This window comes from Blennius ocellaris (assembly GCF_963422515.1).
Source record: "Blennius ocellaris genome assembly, chromosome: 22".
Lineage (NCBI taxonomy): Eukaryota > Metazoa > Chordata > Actinopteri > Blenniiformes > Blenniidae > Blennius > Blennius ocellaris.
Genome location: NC_137671.1, coordinates 1,052,668 through 1,073,348, shown reverse-complemented (window position 1 = coordinate 1,073,348; position 20,681 = coordinate 1,052,668). Strand labels below are relative to the sequence as shown.

The following is a 20,681-nucleotide window of genomic DNA, read 5'->3' as shown; positions in this document are numbered from 1 at the left end:
GCCGCACGCCGTGCAGCGGTTACCGCCTCCCCAGGGGGACATCGTGTCCCTGAGGACAGAGACACTGACTGTCAAAATAAAAGCATCAAGTTGGATTGTTATTATGGTGACTGTCAAATTAAAAGCACCAAGTTGGATTATTATTACGGTGACTGTCAAAATAAAACCACCAAGTTGGATTGTTATTATGGTGACTGTCAAAATAAAACCACCAAGTTGGATTGTTATTATGGTGACTGTCAAAATAAAACCACCAAGTTGGATTGTTATTACAGTGACTGTCAAAATAAAAGTACCAAGTTGGATTTTTATTATGGTGACTGTCAAAATAAAATTACCAAGTTGGATTGTTATTACAGTGACTGTCAAAATAAAAGTACCAAGTTGGATTTTTATTATGGTGACTGTCAAAATAAAATGACCAAGTTGGGTTGTTATTACGGTGACTGTCAAAATAAAAGTACCAAGTTGGATTGTTATTACGGTGACTGTCAGAATAAAAGTACCAAGTTGGATTGTTATTACAGTGACTGTCAAAATAAAATTACCAAGTTGTATTGTTATTATGGTGACTGTCAAAATAAAACCACCAAGTTGTATTGTTATTATGGTGACTGTCAAAATAAAACCACAAAGTTGTATTGTTATTATGGTGACTGTCAAAATAAAACCATCAAGTTGTATTGTTATTATTGTCAAAATTAAAGATGAAGGAGAATCAAAATTTACCTGAAACTGAAATAAAAAAGAAAAGAAAAGTGAATCCAGTGAAGCTGCACCTCCTCTGTTCTCCTCCTGCTCCTCCTCTGTTCTCCTCCTGCTGCACCTCCTCTGTTCTCCTCCTGCTGCACCTCCTCTGTTCTCCTCCTGCTGCACCTCCTCTGTTCTCCTCCTGCTGCACCTCCTCTGTTCTCCTCCTGCTCCTGCACACTGACCCTGGATCAGCTGCAGCCCGCAGACTGAGCGTGGAGGGCGGGGCCACGGTCAGGGGGCGGGGCCTCGACGCTGCTGCGTTCAGGTGAACTCGGAAAAAAGACTACTGCCGACTGAAGCGTTTATTTGCAGATTTTCCTGGTTGTGGCGCAAAATGTTCTGATTTGTGTCAAAACCAAACGATGTATTCTGTGAGTGACTCCAATCTGAACAGAAAGACAATTTAAATTAAACCTTCTGCTGTAAAATACAGTGAAATGTCCAGAAATGTCTGTTGCATCAACATCAATGATCAACTTTTAGAAGAAAAACGATTCGCAGGAGACAAAGTCAGATATTTGGTTATTTAGATTAATATTTGGTTATTTAGATTAAATATACAGGAATTCATAATCTGAAGTGAAAAACAGTATAAAATTGTAAAAAATAAATAAATTCCTAAAACAAAACTTTAACTTTTTTGTCACAAGTTTAAAAACCAAAACCAAAATGTATATTAATATAAATCTGCCAGCATTTATCATATATATGGTACATTTCAGAGCCTGGACTTTTTACTTTTACTTGAGTCGACATTTGGATCAGTACTTTTTAATTTGAGGTATTTTACTTCTACTCAAGTGAGGAATCTGGATACTTTTACCATCTGTTCTCAACAACGCAGTGACTGGTTAGTAACTGGTCACCTGGTCTCAGTTTCTCCAAATTTCTACAGTAATATTCTTTGATATTACTTGTAGTAGTAAAGGAGTATGTCTAGTATTACCCTGAAGTAGAATCAGGCATAAACCTATGAAGTATTCCTTTTTATTGCATTTTGAAAACAGGCGAGACCATCATTTTCAACCAACAGATTCAAGTTTAAAAGTATTAAAGTAATACAGTAATATTCTAGGAGTATGCCTAGTATTGCCCTGAAGTGAAACTGGGTGTAAACATTTCCTGCTAAACAAAATCGAATATCGATTTGGGGAAAAAAAAACAAAAAACACTTTGACCTTCAGTGTTGCTTTGATCTGACTTTCCGTCTCCATGGCAACACGATCCAAGTAGCATATAAACATGTGGCGGAATGGAAACGTGACGTTAATTAAGTCAATCAATCATTTTATTTATTCCGCACGCTCACATAGAAAACATCAAATATAAATAGTCACATCATCAATCTGAGGTTTTTGTAAACAAAACACACACAGTTGTTGGTTTAACTTTTGTTGACTCTGGTGTTGCCGGGGCGACGCCTCATCCAACATGGCGGCCCCTCATCCAACATGGCGGCCACACTGGTTTAGTGGAGCTTCATGAAGCACTCAAGCAGAACGTTCTCCGTTTGAAGGCACTTTATTGTAGTGACACTTTATTTTCTAACTCCACCAGGTGGCGCTCTTGTTTTGAAGTCAAAGATGAACACGAGAAACGGTCTCAGCTACAAGGGTCATTATTTCCAGGCTGAACGACTGAACGGAGGGTGAACGACTGAACGGAGGGTGAACGACTGAACGGAGGGTGAACGACTGAACGGAAGGTGAACGACTGAACGGAGGGTGAACGACTGAACGGAGGGTGAACGACTGAACGGAGGGTGAACGACTGAACGGAAGGTGAACGACTGAACGGAGGGTGAACGACTGAACGGAGGGTGAACGAGTGAACGGAGGGTGAACGACTGAACGGAGGGTGAACGACTGAACGGAAGGTGAACGACTGAACGGAGGGTGAACGGCTGAACGGAGGGTGAACGGCTGAACGGAAGGTGAACGACTGAACGGAGGGTGAACGACTGAACGGAGGGTGAACGAGTGAACGGAGGGTGAACGACTGAACGGAGGGTGAACGGCTGAACGGAGGGTGAACGGCTGAACGGAAGGTGAACGACTGAACGGAGGGTGAACGACTGAACGGAGGGTGAACGGCTGAACGGAGGGTGAACGACTGAACGGAAGGTGAACGGCTGAACGGAGGGTGAACGACTGAACGGAGGGTGAACGACTGAACGGAGGGTGAACGACTGAACGGCTGAACGGAGGGTGAACGACTGAACGGAAGGTGAACGACTGAACGGAAGGTGAACGACTGAATGCATTGAAACGACATGAATAAAAAAACTGTACATGACCTGGGCGGAGGCCAAGTGGGCGGAGCTCCCGTAGCTCCTCCCCCCCACGAGCGCCGCCTACAGTACGCTGATATTCCCCCTAGCACACCTGCTAGCCGAGTACCTGAACGCATCGCGGCCTCCGGGCGTCCGCCACACGGGGGCGCCAGAGAGCTCTTTCCTGGGAACACTTCAGGCTTTAGTGATTGGTAGTTTGTCACAGTACGAGGCGAGAGCCGCCGTCAGCAGCTAGCTAACGTTAGCCTTTCTCACAAACTCAAGTTAAAAGCAATTACTTAAATTAGCTAAAATATAAATAGCAATTGGCCGATAATGTACAAGCGCTTGACTGGGGGGGGGGGGGGGGGGGGGTCACAAGATAACAGCAGTGAGCCAATGTGGTCACCAGGGGGCACCGTCGTGTCCCGTAATGGAAGCAGGGGGGGGGGGGGGGACGGCGAGGTGGACGAACCCGCCTCCTTCCTTCAAGTCCGACTCGGGAATCGTTTCGCTCGTCGGGTCGGCGATCGTCGCTTTAGTTTGGCGAGGCGTCCGGCTGGTTGGGGGCGTGTCCCACGTCCAGCCTCCTCTGGGCCGACGCCCTCCTCCTGGCGGCCGGCGCGGCGCTGACCGCCCCCCCCAGGGTGCCCGGGGTCTGGAAGAACGCCTGGGAGGAGGAGGAGGAGGAGGAAGAGGAGGAGGAGGAGGAGCTGGCCGCCTTTGGAGTGTGTGGCGTCTGGAACGGCAGATCAAAGGTCATTAAGATCAAAGGTCATTCAGGTCAAAGGTCATTAATACACCGACAGGAAGTTTGTTTAAAACATCGTATTTTATGGAATTTCCTCTGTCCAGCACTTTGTGACTTTTATCTGTGAAAAAACACTTATAAAAAAACTCTCCTTACTATTTAAATCAAATATTTAAATACAAAAAAAAATTGTGGCGAAAAAATATTTTACAAAATCAAAAAAATGGAAAAAAATAAATGTATTTAACTCGTTGCCTGAGTTCAGATTCTGTCCTGGACTCAGTCTGGATTTTTTTTTTTTTTATTGTTTATCTGCACGTCACTCGTTTTATGGACTTTACTGCCGCCTGCTGGCAGGAAACGGCATTGACACGTCTTGCATTGTGTGTGTGTGTGTGTGTGTGTGTGTGTGTGTGTGTGTGTGTGTGTGTGTGTGTCAGTCTCACCAGTGGTTCAGGCGTGTCGGGGGGGCGTGGCGTGCCCGCCGCCCCGTATGCCCTCCTCTGCTCTGGGCTGGCGGGGGCGGAGCCAGGCGGCGGCGGCGGGTCGGCCGTCAGGCCGTAGGGCGACGCCCCCATCAGGAAGTGGCCGGGCGACATCACGGCCGGCACGCCAAAGCTCAGGCCGGCGTCGGAGCCGCCGGCGCCGGCGCTCAGCAGCGAGTAGTGGGGGAGGGGCGGGGAGGCCACCAGGACGCAGGGCAGCGCCAGGGCGGGGGGGAGGGCGACGCCCCCCGCTGGCTGGCCGGTGGACAGCAGGAAGTTCAGGCCGTTGAGTCCTGGAGGGAGGAAACCACACAGGAAGTCACGTTGCCCAGGTGTTCAGAAAACCTTCATTCTTTTATTTTGAAGGTGGCTGAAGCCACAGTGACTGGAGGCGACGACAGGGAAACAGGAAGTTGGCGGCGGCGGGGTTTTACCTGCGTTGTTCGGTACGTAGAGGTAGTGAGACGCTCCATGGGGACAATCTGCTTCCGTCGGAGGCTCGACTCTTCCCCCCCAGCTGGGGCCCCCCGTCTTCCTCTTCACCTCCTCCTCCTCCTCCTCCTCCTCCCTCCTCCTCTTCCTCCCCTCCTCCGGCTCCGGGGGGCGGTACAGCATGACCACGGAGGGCTGGGACAGGCTGGGCAGGTAGGCCAGGCAGTGGGCGGCGGGGGGAGGGGCCAGGTGGGGGGCGGGGCCGCCGTCGGGAGCGAAGGGGGGCGGCGGGGCCACGCTGGGGTTCAGGTTCAGGTTCAGGTTCCTGGAGGCGAGTCAGAGCAGGTCAGGAGGTCAACCTTATTGTAGTTCAACGTTCTGACACAGGGGGGCAGCAGGCAGAAACTTTTATGGCCCGTCTCCATGGAAACGACCCGTCTCCCTGGAAGCAGAGGAGCAGCAGAAGGAGCAGCAGGAGGAGCAGCAGGAGGAGCAGCAGAAGACAGCAGGAGGAGCAGCAGAGGACAGCAGGAGGAGCAGCAGAAGGAGCAGCAGGAGGAGCAGCAGGAGGAGCAGCAGAAGACAGCAGGAGGAGCAGAGGACAGCAGAGGACAGCAGGAGGAGCAGCAGGAGGCGCAGAAGGAGGCGCAGCAGGAGGACAGCAGGAGGAGCAGCAGAGGACAGCAGGAGGAGCAGCAGAAGGAGCAGCAGGAGGAGCAGCAGAAGACAGCAGGAGGAGCAGCAGAGGACAGCAGGAGGAGCAGAGGACAGCAGAGGACAGCAGGAGGAGCAGCAGGAGGCGCAGCAGGAGGACAGCAGGAGGAGCAGAGGACAGCAGGAGGAGCAGCAGAGGACAGCAGGAGGAGCAGCAGAAGGAGCAGCAGGAGGAGCAGCAGGAGGACAGCAGGAGGAGCAGCAGAGGACAGCAGGAGGAGCAGCAGAGGACAGCAGGAGGAGCAGCAGGAGGAGCAGCAGAGGACAGCAGGAGGAGCAGCAGAAGGAGCAGCAGGAGGAGCAGCAGAGGACAGCAGGAGGAGCAGCAGAAGGAGCAGCAGGAGGAGCAGCAGGAGGAGCAGCAGAAGACAGCAGGAGGAGCAGCAGAGGACAGCAGGAGGAGCAGCAGAAGGAGCAGCAGGAGGAGCAGCAGGAGGAGCAGCAGGAGGCGCAGCAGAAGGAGCAGCAGGAGGAGCAGAAGGAGCAGCAGAAGGAGCAGCAGAGGACAGCAGGAGGAGCAGCAGGAGGACAGCAGAGGACAGCAGGAGGAGCAGCAGAGGACAGCAGGAGGACAGCAGGAGGAGCAGCAGGAGGAGCAGCAGAAGGAGCAGCAGGAGGAGCAGCAGGAGGAGCAGCAGGAGGACAGCAGGAGGAGCAGCAGGAGGAGCAGCAGAAGGAGCAGCAGGAGGAGCAGCAGGAGGACAGCAGGAGGAGCAGCAGAGGACAGCAGGAGGAGCAGCAGGAGGAGCAGTAGGAGGAGCAGCAGGAGGAGCAGAGGAGCAGCAGAAGGAGCAGCAGGAGGAGCAGAGGAGCAGCAGAAGGAGCAGCAGGAGGAGCAGAGGAGCAGCAGAAGGAGCAGCAGAGGACAGCAGGAGGAGCAGCAGGAGGAGCAGCAGAAGGAGCAGCAGGAGGAGCAGTAGGAGGAGCAGCAGGAGGACAGCAGGAGGAGCAGCAGAGGACAGCAGGAGGAGCAGCAGGAGGAGCAGCAGGAGGAGCAGAGGAGCAGCAGGAGGAGCAGCAGAGGACAGCAGGAGGAGCAGCAGGAAGAGCAGCAGGAGGAGCAGCAGAGGACAGCAGGAGGAGCAGCAGAAGGAGCAGTAGGAGGAGCAGCAGGAGGAGCAGCAGAAGGAGCAGCAGGAGGACAGCAGGAGGAGCAGCAGGAGGAGCAGCAGAAGGAGCAGCAGAAGGAGCAGCAGGAGGAGCAGCAGGAGGACAGCAGGAGGAGCAGCAGGAGGACAGCAGGAGGACAGCAGGAGGAGCAGCAGAGGACAGCAGGAGGAGCAGCAGGAGGACAGCAGGAGGAGCAGCAGAAGGAGCAGCAGGAGGAGCAGCAGAGGACAGCAGGAGGAGCAGCAGGAAGAGCAGCAGGAGGAGCAGCAGAGGACAGCAGGAGGAGCAGCAGAAGGAGCAGTAGGAGGAGCAGCAGGAGGAGCAGCAGAAGGAGCAGCAGGAGGACAGCAGGAGGAGCAGCAGGAGGAGCAGCAGAAGGAGCAGCAGAAGGAGCAGCAGGAGGAGCAGCAGGAGGACAGCAGGAGGAGCAGCAGGAGGACAGCAGGAGGACAGCAGGAGGACAGCAGGAGGACAGCAGGAGGAGCAGCAGGAGGACAGCAGGAGGACAGCAGGAGGACAGCAGGAGGACAGCAGGAGGACAGCAGGAGGAGCAGCAGGAGGAGCAGAGGAGGACAGCAGGACTCACTCTGAGCTTCCAGCCTCCAGGCGACTCGGCGGGTTCCTGGAACGATCCAGCGGCGGGTTCTTGGGTCCAGCAGACGAGGTTCTTGCTGCTCCGAGCCGCGGCGGTTCGGTTCCGCCCGCGGCGTTCTGGCCCGGAGACGCTAACGGTCCGTCACCCACCAGTTCCCTCCGCGGGCTGCTGGGCGCCGAGACGACCTGCCGCCGCGCCGCCGTTGCCGTTGCCGTGGCGACGTTGAAGGAGGCGTGACGCGACATCGTCCTCATCGGGTCCGGAGCCGCGGAACCGACAGAACCGGCGGAGGCGTTCTGGGCGTCTCCTGCAGGGGGGGACAGCGAGACGCTTTAGACTCGGTTCCATGAAGGTTTGGACTTCTTGGTTTGGCCGCCGCAGGCGAGGAGCTCCCGCCAGGCGGTCCCTGACCCTCACCGCCGAAGTCCACGGGTCCGAGCCACTTGAAGGCCGGCTTCCTGCCGCGCTCCTCCCGGACGTGGACCTTCTTGATCAGGCCCAGGCTGGTCAGCACGTTGGCGATGTCGTACAGGCGCCGCACCTTGGCTGGAGACACGGGACACTAATCAAACCGGATTCACGTCTCAGGACCAATCAGGACGGACCAGGGCCAACCAGGGCCAACCAGGACGGACCAAGACCGGCCAGGACGGACCAGGATGCACCAGGACCGACCTGGACCGACCAGGACATCTTTTTCAGTAAGAACCACTTTGTACCGCCGACGGATCACGTGATTCTGGCGGACGTCGGGGAAACTCCTCCTCCTCGTCGGCCATTTTGAATTTTTCACTTCCGTCAACATTCAGATTGTTGCCGGAACGAATTAAAACTCGAGTTCAACACAGAAAAACTCCAGGTGTTTTTAAGTCAAAAGTTTTCTTGGTTGAATTCACACTAAAGTGAGGACACATGAAAGTGAGGACACATGAAAGTGAGGACAAAGAGAAAGTCCCTCCAGCCAGAGGTCCTGCAGAACGAGCGACTCACTCTTGTACTTGCTGTGACTCGACGAGTCGGGACCCTCGTGGATCAGGACCTTGGCGGCGGCGTCCAGAGTGACGGTCTGCGTTCTGGACACCAGGAACAGCATGACGAACTTCTGGCTCATGATGCGCAGAGACTTGTCCTTCCTGTTGCTTCCAGCTGCCAAACAAACGTCACAAAACAAGTTTGGTGGCCGAATGAGTCCGTTTTATTTCGAGGGAATGTTCAAACTGACCAGATCAAACAGATTCACTCCACAAAGCTGAGATTTAAAACTGCAGAATACTCCTTTGACTTTCAACTGTCATATTAGCAACATAAGATCGGCTTTATTACACCCCGAAAAAAGTCTTTGTTGCTTCAAATCTGTGTATTAGAGTCAAATAATTAAAAACAGAATCCCTCCATCAGGCTACGACTCATTTAGCTGCGAGATAAACCCATAAAGTGACATTTTTATAAAGCTTTTATCTTCTGCTTTGAAGTATTATGTACTTATGTTTTAATCCTGACTTAATGATGATAAAAAACTGTATTATTTGACTATTTTTCACAAGAAATTCTGACTCTGATTGAGTATTTTACCTGTTAAATGTGTCGTAAAAGAAAACCTGCTAACTTCTGGAGTCAAACACATTTGAGTTCAGCACAATTTCACCCCGAGAGTCCCGGGCCGGTCAAATCGCGCCGCAACGACCTGCAAATCTAAACTTGAGAGTTTTTTCCTTCGTCGCAACGTGAAAATATACGTGAGGAAAATATCGATATTTTCACAAAAGCAGACGAACTACGACAATCCGGACATAAAGCCAATTTTAATGAAACCTCATGGAGCAAAATCGAGTCAAATATCAAGACTTTTCCTTTGGCTGTTGCATTCTGGGTGTTTTTACAAACTTAGGTTTGATGTTAGCTTGTGATTATTTGGGTTTTGACTCTTCAGAAGTTTAGTTTAAGATAAAAAAAATCAGTTTTCTTTGTTTCGGTTTGGAGCCTCATCTTTGACTCCCAGACATCAAAGGGTTTGCCGGTTTGGAGGCGGAGCTCCAGAATCATCAAAGCACTTCTTTGTCACCGTTGTTATACAAACTGACGAGGTCAACGCGCAGCGTTGTTTGGTTGCTATGGGAACCACGCCGGCGTCCGCCCCCCGGGGGGCTAAAAGGTCAAAAGATACTCACCGCTCCCGGCGTCTCCCTCGGCGCCGTCGTCCTCCGGGCCGGGCGTGGCCCCGCCCCCTTCGCCGCCCGGCGCCATCTGCAGGTGGTACCCCTGCTGCAGCCCCCGCCGCTGCAGCTCCTGCAGCGTGGCCTCCAGCCGCTGCCGCCCGTACCAGGTGTAGCTGTTCTTGGCTATCCGGCCCACGATCATCAGCGACTCCAGCACGTTGACGATGTCGTAGATGCGCCGCCGCTCCACCCCTGCCAAGGCAAGGCCAGCGGGACGGTTCAGGGACGGTTCAGTAGCGTGGGGCCCCGGGCGCCCCCCCCCCACCTCCGGGGGTTCTTACCCAGGTGAGTCGCCACCTCGTCCAGGGAGATCCGGACGGGGCAGTGCGGGGGGGTGTGGTCGGCGTAGAGGGCCAGGAACTTCTGGCACAGCAGCCCCAGACTCTTCTGCTTCCTGCTCGGCTTCTTGTCCGCGTCCTCGTCCTCGTCGGCGCCGTCCGTCTGCTGAAGACACAGATCATAAAACACTTTGTTCGTAACGGAGGCGCCGGACGAACGTTGATAAAGATTCTTGTCGGTTAGAAATGTTGAGTTACTCGACCAATGACGGTCATTTTGGGTAAAATGACCACATTAAGAGTTGATTGGAGAGTTTGGCCACTGAAAGTGTTTTGAAGTCACATTTTGACTGAAACAACCGGACCTCAGACCACGTCCATGAACGTACCTGTGGGGGGTCGCCGGCCCCGCCCTCCTCCTCCACCCCCCCCTCGTCGTTCTCCATCGGTCTGAACAGAACCTTCCTCAGCTCCCGGTCGCGGATGTCGGGACTCGCCGCGCTGATCAGCATCTTCAGGTTGGCCGTGGGCGTCCAGGGCTCGGCCAGGGCGCCGCGCTTGATGGGGGTGATCTGGGCGAGGTCGGCTCTCCTGCCGGCCAGCAGGGCGGCGGCGGGTTTCAGCGGGGTGGATCTCACCCTCTCCGCGAAGATGTTCTCCTGCCAAGCCAGGGCGTGGGAAGACTTTGGTTACGACGACGAATCGGATGGAAGGGAGGGTCGGTAGAGCCGCCGTCTCCCAACGGGGGGGACGCGGGTTTGATTCCCCGTTTGACCCTCGCTCACCTTCCGTCAGTGAGCATGACTCACCGTGGACGGCATTATATAGATGAAATCAGCATTATATAGAAGTAAAGCATTATATAGAAGAAATCAGCATTATATAGATGAAATCCAGCATTATATAGAAGAAATCAGCATTATATAGAAGTAGTAAAGCATTATATAGATGAAATCCAGCATTATATAGATGAAATCCAGCATTATATATGTAGCCCAGTGGAAAATATTAATACCTATTAAAACATTGATAAATATATGCCCCTGGTAGTGGGATAAATAGTTTAAAATATATTAAAAGGTGATTCAAATACATTTATTTTGGTTTGTTAAAGGCACAACATGTAAAAGTTTATTTGAATGTTTGATGTATTTCATTTTGTGTATTCAACTGTTTATTTGTGTTCATGTGGTGTATTTCGGAAATGTGATGTTTCTGGGTGGAGAGATGGCTGTGGGCCTGGCTGCAGCCTGATGGCTGCTCATTGGATAATTGGGAAGCTGAGGTGAGCAGAGGGGTGCAGGGAAACAGGTGTGAAGAGGGTGTGGGTGAACCAGCCTGGGAGAGAGCAGAGAAGGAGACACAGCAGCGAGAGGGAGAGAGTTTTGCTGACAAAGCAAAGTGTGGACTGAGCGAACGACGGATGAAGTTTTAGCCCAGAACTTCATTGTAGATATACTGCCATCAACCAAGTGGGCAGTGGTGGAATAGACGTCCACTCCTCGCAGCGTGTGTCCGAGCTATCAACGGCAACTGAACTGTTTTCCCTCCGAAGACGACCAGCCATCACCAGATAGCGCTCTGAGCCCCCGAGAGGCTCAGAGTTCCTCTGGCCACGTGGGACCCCAGCCGCCCCTCGTCTCCACCTCCGGCATCCTGCTTCTGCCCCCAGCCCCAACTTGCACCACCTCCTGCATCCTGCTTCTGCCCCCAGCTCCAACTTGTACCACCGACTCACCTCACCACCTCTAGAAGGTATTTCTTGGAATTTGATTCCACTTGTTTGGGAGAACAAGACTGAGTTTATTTTTCCCCATGAACTCCCACTTAACTGGCCCGCAACGGGTTATTTTGCTTTGAAAGACTTTTATGCCGGCTTAGCCGAGGTTTTCATGATTGTTTGTTTATTGTTGCAATGTTTCTTTTTTTTGTAATAAAGTAGCATCTTATTTGTTAACTTTTACTAAGATGTCTTTGTCACATTGTTGGCGGTGAATTGTTTTGAGGTGAAAGGTGAAAAAAACCAAACAGTGAACTCTACTTACCATCATCGGCTGCCATTGATTGTTTTCTGGTACTCTTAATTTTCAAATCCCAAAACTAATATTATTGTTGTTATAATAACGAGTTCAGGGCCCTATTTCTATCTGCTTGCAGGCTATAGACGGGCTACATAAAATGGAGGCACTGCTGGGATGAGTTTTGGGTTACTAATAAATATAAAGAGTTTTTTTTAGACCTTGAAAGACCATGGCAGACAAAACAGAGTTAGTTTTGGAGCTAAAGGGATGGTGCCGAGGTGAGGGTGTAGCTGAGACTCATGCTCTTATGGTGGTGGTCCCTGAAGATGTGGAAATCACCCAAATTGAAGAGACTCTCCAAACAATCAAATGTCTGGGTAAAGTTTGTGTGAGGGGACGGAAATTCAATGCAAAGCTGGATCAGTTGATGGTTTTGTGTGAAACTAGGGAAGACTTGGCAGCTGCCAGTGTTCCTCCGGAGGTGCTGTGTCAGGAGAGTGGAGAAACATGGTCGCTAGTTGTGGTCGATGGTTCACCAGTTGCTGAGGAAGATTTCAAGAGCAAATTGAAAGCACTGCTGCAAGCTGAAGGTCGTACCATGGATGATGTGACAGCTCTCCTCTACACCCCACCACCTGCCATAAACTCTACTGAGTCCATTCTCCAAGCTGTAGGAGATTTTATGCAAAAGACTGCTAAACCTCCAACTGAAAGTGGCTATCGTCGCCTCCGCATTTTCTCAGGAATGCAACCTGTACCAGTGGGTGAAGAGCAGATGGACCACTGGCTGGAACAGGCCTGGTTAATGGTGGAGGAAAGCGAATGCACTGACCGAGAGAAAAGACGAAGGTTGATGGAAAGTCTTAAAGGGCCAGCACTTGAGATAGTCAAAGCTGTGAGAGATTCAAATCCTGACGCTAGTCCCACCGAGTACTTGGAAGCTCTTGATAGTGCTTTTGGAACTTCAGAGTCAGGTGATGATATGTATTTTGCATTCAGATTGCTGCAGCAACAACCAGGTGAGAATCTGTCAGATTTTCTCAGACGACTCGAACGCTCTCTGTCTAAGGTTGTACAGAGAGGTGGTCTACCCCCGACCAGTAGGGATCGAGCCCGCATAGAACAGTTGTTGAGAGGTGCAGTTTTTTCTGATTTAATGTTAATGCAGCTACGTCTCAGGGAAAGGAAAGCTCGGCCCCCAACTTTCCTCCAGCTTCTCAGTGAGATTCGTGCTGAAGAGGAGTATGAGGCTTCAAGGATGAAACTTAATGCTTCACTACATCAGGTACAGGCAAAGCAGTCAAATGAAGTCAAACAGACAGAAATACAAATCCTTAAAGCTGAGCTTAAAGAACTCAAGTCATTGGTTGCCTCTGTAGGAGCAAAGACCCCTGTAACCACCTCTTCTATATGCGATAAAACGCAGGAGGACGAGATTACAGCTTTAAAGAAGCAAGTAAAAAGATTACAACAAAAACTGAGTAATACATCCAACCCGAATAAAGATGCTAAAGTGGATGCTACCTCCCGAGCTGTCAACACTCCGGACAGATCGTCAAGACCTGCGGAAGGGCAGTTCTGCTACAGGTGTGGAGAGAATGGACATTTTGCAACCAAATGCCACAATGAAGAAAATCAGAGTAAAGTAATTAAAAAACTGATTCAAGCTCTGAGGTTGTCCAAAGATAACCAAACTTCCACAATGTCCACATCATCCAAAATAAATAGTAATGTGAAGAAAAGCTTGGTAACTTCATCAGCGACTGCAAACATTCCTGAGGGTTTGATTGGACCACCAAGCATAGTGAAATTAAAAGTGAATGGTCATGTTTGTGATGCACTGTTTGACAGTGGCTCCCAAGTCACAATCATTTTTGAGTCCTGGTATAAAAAATACTTACCTGATGTCCCACTTCAGCCGGTGTCTGGTCTAAATCTCTGGGGTTTGAGTGAGTCTGATGTTAGCTATCCTTACCGTGGCTACATTGTGGTGGATCTGGAGTACCCGGCAAAGATTGCTGGAAGATGTCAGACTGTCACAGTTCTTGCACTCATTTGTCCCAGTCCCAGAACAGCTGAGCAGACCCCTGTCATTGTAGGTACAAACACTAGACATGTCAGAAGCCTGGTGAAGCAATGTAAGGAGAGTGGGGTGGACATTACACAAACCTTGGGCATACAAGCTGATGATGTGCAGGAAAATGACTTGATATCACTCACCAGTGACCAGGATGATGTTGGCATGGTGACCTGGCAAGGCTCAGGTGATATAACTTTACCTCCTGGTGAAGACTTGCAAATGGTCTGCAAGGTTGATCTCAGACGGCCTGTTGGTCATGAGATCTTGATGTTTGACATGTCCCCCTTGTCCCCACTCCCAGGAAGCGTTCTATTACACCCAATGGTAGTGCCAGGGGATGCAGTCAATGTCAACAGCTTCCGGATTTTGGTACAGAACCAGTCTCTGAAAGAGATAATCATTCCTGTGGGAACAATCATGGGACGAATGTATCTTACCGAGAGTGTTGTATCTGTCCCTCTTGACAAACCTGCAGTAGGAGCTTTTGACTCCCATCTCATCAACTTTGGAGACTCACCTGTGCCCTCAAAGTGGAAAGATCGCCTGAAGCGGAAACTGGCCGAGAGACCCCACGTCTTCTCTTTGACTGAGTGGGATGTGGGTTTAGCAAAAGACGTTGAGCACGCGATCCGTCTGTCTGACGCTAGGCCCTTTCGACAGCGTTCACGTCGCCTGACACCGGCAGACATTGATGATGTAAGGAAACACCTACAGGAACTCTTAAACGCAGGCATTATCAAAGAGTCTCGCAGTCCTTATGCATCTCCTATCGTGATCGTGAGGAAGAAGAATGGATCGATAAGGATGTGCATTGATTATAGGTTGCTGAACAGCCGTACAGTTCCTGACCAGTACACCACCCCTTGCATTGATGATGTGTTGGACTCCCTGTCAGGAAGCCGTTGGTTCTCTGTCCTTGACCTCAGGAGTGGTTATTACCAAATAGCAATGGCCGAAGAGGACAAGGAGAAAACCGCATTCATCTGTCCCCTGGGGTTCTTTCAGTTTGAAAGGATGCCTCAGGGCATAACTGGAGCCCCTGCGACATTTCAAAGATTAATGGAGAAGACGGTTGGTGACATGAATCTCCTTCAAGTCATTGTGTACCTGGATGACCTCATTGTCTTTGGAAAGTCACTGGAGGAACATGAGGAGAGACTTCTCAAAGTCCTGGACCGCCTTGGGGAGGCTGGACTTAAACTCTCGCTTGACAAGTGTCAATTCTGCCAACCAAAGGTAAAATATCTGGGACACATTGTCTCAGCAGATGGTGTTTCACCAGACCCACAGAAGGTGGAGGCTATTACAACCTGGCCTCAGCCTACTGACCTGAAGACTCTGAGATCTTTCTTGGGCTTCTGTGGGTACTATCGAAGGTTTATAGCCAACTATGCTGCTATAGTTCGGCCACTGACGGAGTTGACCAAAGGCTATGCTCCAACGCAAAAAAGCAGAAAAGCTAACAAAGACCCAAATAAAACCTACCTCAAAGAATCAGAGCCATTTGGAGATAGGTGGGATCAGTCATGCATTTATGCATTTCATCAGGTCATATACGCTCTGACACATGCGCCAGTGCTGGCCTTTGCTAACCCGGACAAGCCCTACATCTTACACGTAGATGCTAGCTTAAAGGGGCTGGGAGCCGTTCTCTATCAGGAGTATAATGAGGGCTTGAGACCAGTTGCATTTGCGAGCAGGAAACTGAGCCAGTCAGAAAAGCGTTACCCCATACATCAGTTAGAGTTCTTGTCACTCAAGTGGGCTGTGGTGGACAAGTTCCATGATTATCTGTATGGAGCTCGCTTCACAGTCCGTACTGACAATAACCCCTTGACCTATGTGCTCTCAACAGCAAAGCTAAATGCTGTTGGTCACAGATGGCTTGCAGCCTTATCCACCTACGACTTTGATGTACAGTACCGACCAGGCAAGCACAATGTTGATGCTGATCTGCTGTCCAGAAACTTCCAGGAGCCTGAAGATGACACGGAATGGAAAACTATACCCCGGAATGGTGTTAAGTCCGTCTGTCAGCATGTCTTCATCCACTCCTCTGACCGTTCTGTGAGGTATGTGGAGCAGTTGGGAGCTTCTTCTGCTGCTGTTCCTGAGCAATACACCTGTCCTATTCAAATGCAGCTGAAGTCATTGGAGCTTCTGTCCCAGTCAGAACTGATCGCGGCACAGAGGAAAGACCAAAGTGTTGGACCAGCGATGCAGGCAGTTCAACAGCAGTCATGGCCTGAGTATAGTCCCAACAACTCGGAGCTTTCTCACCTGAAACGAGAAAAAGACAAACTGTTCATAAAAGAGGGTTTGCTTTATCGTGGCAGCAAGCGACCTTCAGGTGAAAAGTTCCGACAGCTAGTCCTACCAAAAGAGTTTCGACCCGCCGTGCTTAAATCCTTGCACGATGATGTAGGACACCTTGGTATTGAAAGAACCACTGATCTGCTGAGGAATAGATTCTTCTGGCCCAAAATGGCCAGAGAGGCTGAGCAGCATGTCAAGAACTGTGGAGAATGCCTGGTACGCAAGACCCCGGGACAAAGAGCAGCTCCATTACATCAGATTATGAGCAGCGGACCTATGGATCTTGTGTGCATAGATTTTCTGTCCCTGGAACCAGATTCCAAAGGCATTAGCAATGTGTTAGTGGTGACAGATCACTTCACTCGCTATGCACAAGCTTTCCCAACAAAGAACCAGAAGGCTCAAACTGTTGCAAAGGTTCTGGTCGACAAGTTCTTTGTGCACTATGGATTGCCCACCAGAATCCATTCCGATCAGGGAAGGGATTTTGAGAGCAAGTTGATCCGAGATCTTTTGAAAATGATGGGAGTCAAGAAATCAAGGACGACGCCATATCATCCCCAAGGAGATCCTCAACCAGAAAGGTTCAATCGGACTTTGCTCTCCATGCTTGGAACCCTGAGTCAGGAAAGGAAACAACAGTGGAGTCAACATGTAGGATATCTGGTTCATGCATACAACAGCACTAAATGTGATTCCACAGGATACTCCCCTTACTTCCTCATGTTTGGAAGGGAAGCCCGACTCCCTGTTGACCTGTGTTTTGGAACGACAGCAGGTGAGAAGATGGAAAAGCATGCGAAGTATGTGCAAAAGTTAAAAGATGATCTTCAAAAAGCTTACCATCTGGCGTCTGAAACCGCCAAACAATCCCATCAGAAGAACAAGAAAGCTTATGACAAGAGAGTAAGTTTCCAATCTCTTGAAGTTGGTGACAGAGTGTTACTCAAGAATTGGGGACTGAAAGGCAAACACAAGTTGGAGAATAAATGGAGTCCCGTTCCTTATGTGGTAGTTGGAAGAATGCCCAATCTACCAGTGTTCAAGATGAGACAGGAAGATGGAAGAGGAGGCTTTAAAACTATACACAGAGATCACATCTTGCCTATTGGGGAATTGGTGCGACTACCAATAGCTGAAATGGAGTGTGACGCACCAACAAAGCCAAAGACAAGAAGTGTCACATCCAAAAGGTCAGCGAGGTCAGAGCAACAGGTTCAGACATCCACACAGGAGGAGGCACAGGATTCTGATTCATCCTCTGAATTGGAGTTCTACAGATCTGTAAGGCCTAAGTTCACCTGGGGAAAAGATCTTGTGGACCAAGGGCCTTCAATAGTGATGAAGGAAGATGATCCTGTTTCTCAGCCGCCATCTGAAATTTCTGGAAGTGATGACTCTGAGGAGGAACCCCTTCAGGACGGAGACCAGGAATCTTCACTCGACTCCGGAAGCGAACCTGAACGGGAACCTTCACCGGAATCGGACAGTGAACTCTCACAAGAAGCATCCGAAGAAGAGAATGTCCAAACTGGAAATTCTCAAGATCAAACCAAACAGCCTGAGACAGCCGACGTTCCTGAAAGCACAAGTGGGACACGTCCCAAAAGAACAGTGAAACCAGTTGTCAGGTTAAATTATGATGCACCAGGAAAATCCAAAGATCAGCCGATCACTATTATACATAGAGGCGTGGTCATAAAGATTGGAAAGGGCTAGCATACACTTGACCACTTCCCACTTCTAGTCCACTAGGTGAACTATTGATAGTCTGCTGAGGACATCAGACCTTCAGAAGGGGGAGGGTGTAGCCCAGTGGAAAATATTAATACCTATTAAAACATTGATAAATATATGCCCCTGGTAGTGGGATAAATAGTTTAAAATATATTAAAAGGTGATTCAAATACATTTATTTTGGTTTGTTAAAGGCACAACATGTAAAAGTTTATTTGAATGTTTGATGTATTTCATTTTGTGTATTCAACTGTTTATTTGTGTTCATGTGGTGTATTTCGGAAATGTGATGTTTCTGGGTGGAGAGATGGCTGTGGGCCTGGCTGCAGCCTGATGGCTGCTCATTGGATAATTGGGAAGCTGAGGTGAGCAGAGGGGTGCAGGGAAACAGGTGTGAAGAGGGTGTGGGTGAACCAGCCTGGGAGAGAGCAGAGAAGGAGACACAGCAGCGAGAGGGAGAGAGTTTTGCTGACAAAGCAAAGTGTGGACTGAGCGAACGACGGATGAAGTTTTAGCCCAGAACTTCATTGTAGATATACTGCCATCAACCAAGTGGGCAGTGGTGGAATAGACGTCCACTCCTCGCAGCGTGTGTCCGAGCTATCAACGGCAACTGAACTGTTTTCCCTCCGAAGACGACCAGCCATCACCAGATAGCGCTCTGAGCCCCCGAGAGGCTCAGAGTTCCTCTGGCCACGTGGGACCCCAGCCGCCCCTCGTCTCCACCTCCGGCATCCTGCTTCTGCCCCCAGCCCCAACTTGCACCACCTCCTGCATCCTGCTTCTGCCCCCAGCTCCAACTTGTACCACCGACTCACCTCACCACCTCTAGAAGGTATTTCTTGGAATTTGATTCCACTTGTTTGGGAGAACAAGACTGAGTTTATTTTTCCCCATGAACTCCCACTTAACTGGCCCGCAACGGGTTATTTTGCTTTGAAAGACTTTTATGCCGGCTTAGCCGAGGTTTTCATGATTGTTTGTTTATTGTTGCAATGTTTCTTTTTTTTGTAATAAAGTAGCATCTTATTTGTTAACTTTTACTAAGATGTCTTTGTCACATTGTTGGCGGTGAATTGTTTTGAGGTGAAAGGTGAAAAAAACCAAACAGTGAACTCTACTTACCATCATCGGCTGCCATTGATTGTTTTCTGGTACTCTTAATTTTCAAATCCCAAAACTAATATTATTGTTGTTATAATAACGAGTTCAGGGCCCTATTTCTATCTGCTTGCAGGCTATAGACGGGCTACATATAGAAGAAATCAGCATTATATAGAAGTAGTAAAGCATTATATAGATGAAATCCAGCATTATATAGATGAAATCCAGCATTATATAGAAGAAGTAAAGCATTATATAGATGAAATCCAGCATTATATAGATGAAATCCAGCATTATATAGAAGAAATCAGCATTATATAGAAGTAGTAAAGCATTATATAGATGAAATCCAGCATTATATAGAAGAAATCAGCATTATATAGAAGTAGTAAAGCATTATATAGATGAAATCCAGCATTATATAGAAGTAAAGCATTATATAGAAGAAATCAGCATTATATAGATGAAATCCAGCATTATATAGATGAAATCCAGCATTATATAGATGAAATCCAGCATTATATAGATGAAATCCAGCATTATATAGAAGAAATCAGCATTATATAGAAGTAGTAAAGCATTATATAGATGAAATCCAGCATTATATAGAAGTAAAGCATTATATAGAAGAAATCAGCATTATATAGATGAAATCCAGCATTATATAGAAGAAATCAGCATTATATAGAAGAAGTAAAGCATTATATAGATGAAATCCAGCATTATATAGAAGAAATCAGCATTATATAGATGAAATCAGCATTATATAGAAGAAATCATCAATATATAGAAGAAATAAAGCAGTATATAGGAGAAATCATCATTATATAGGAGAAATCATCATTATATAGGAGAAATGATCATCATATAGGAGAAATCATCATCATATAGGAGAAATCATCATTATATAGGAGAAATGATCATCATATAGGAGAAATGATCATCGTATAGGAGAAATGATCATCATATAGGAGAAATCATCATTATATAGGAGAAATGATCATCATATAGGAGAAATCATCATCATATAGGAGAAATCATCATTATATAGGAGAAATGATCATCATATAGGAGAAATGATCATCGTATAGGAGAAATGATCATCATATAGGAGAAATGATCATTATATAGGAGAAATGATCATCATATAGGAGAAATCATCATCATATAGGAGAAATCATTATCATATAGGAGAAATGATCATCGTATAGTAGAAATGATCATCGTATAGTAGAAATGATCATCATATAGGAGAAATGATCATCGTATAGTAGAAATGATCATCATATAGGAGAAATGATCATCGTATAGTAGAAATGATCATCATATAGGAGAAATGATCATCGTATAGGAGAAATGATCATCGTATAGGAGAAATCATCATTATATAGGAGAAATGATCATCGTATAGTAGAAATGATCATCGTATAGTAGAAATGATCATCATATAGGAGAAATGATCATCGTATAGTAGAAATGATCATCGTATAGTAGAAATGATCATCATATAGGAGAAATGATCATCATATAGGAGAAATGATCATCGTATAGGAGAAATGATCATCGTATAGGAGAAATGATCATCGTATAGGAGAAATCATCATTATATAGGAGAAATGATCATCGTATAGGATAATTGATCATCATATAGGAGAAATGATCATCATATAGGATAATTGATCATCATATAGGATAAATGATCATCGTATAGGATAAATCCCATCAGCGATCAAACAGAACCTCCACATCTGGCCCACATCTGCCCACCTTGTGATCACCTCGCCCCCCGGGGTCCTCCTCCTCCGCCGGGCTCCTCC

General features: G+C 48.5%; 2 protein-coding genes across 2 annotated transcripts in view; one reads left to right on the top strand and one right to left on the bottom strand.

Moving 5' to 3' along the window:
• The window catches only part of LOC308146619 (sodium-coupled neutral amino acid transporter 4-like), a gene marked incomplete at its 3' end in the record, with an annotated part of 24,008 nt that extends 20,727 nt beyond the window's left edge, over positions 1-3,281 (top strand). The window contains exon 13 of the mRNA XM_080518522.1: positions 3,133-3,281. Coding sequence (XP_080374648.1) covers positions 3,133-3,281 — 149 coding nt within the window. The remainder of the gene's footprint in view (positions 1-3,132) is intronic.
• Positions 3,282-3,563: 282 nt separating this feature from the next.
• Positions 3,564-13,871, bottom strand: e2f7 (E2F transcription factor 7; the record flags this gene model as incomplete). Its single annotated transcript, XM_080518521.1, has 12 exons — positions 3,564-3,764; positions 4,223-4,554; positions 4,696-4,766; positions 4,857-5,018; positions 7,104-7,419; positions 7,530-7,658; positions 8,103-8,258; positions 9,281-9,520; positions 9,610-9,769; positions 9,996-10,265; positions 13,603-13,752; positions 13,848-13,871. 12 exons carry the CDS (start codon positions 13,869-13,871, stop codon positions 3,564-3,566), a joined length of 2,211 nt encoding a protein of 736 aa, XP_080374647.1.
• Between the last annotated feature and the right edge of the window lie 6,810 nt (positions 13,872-20,681).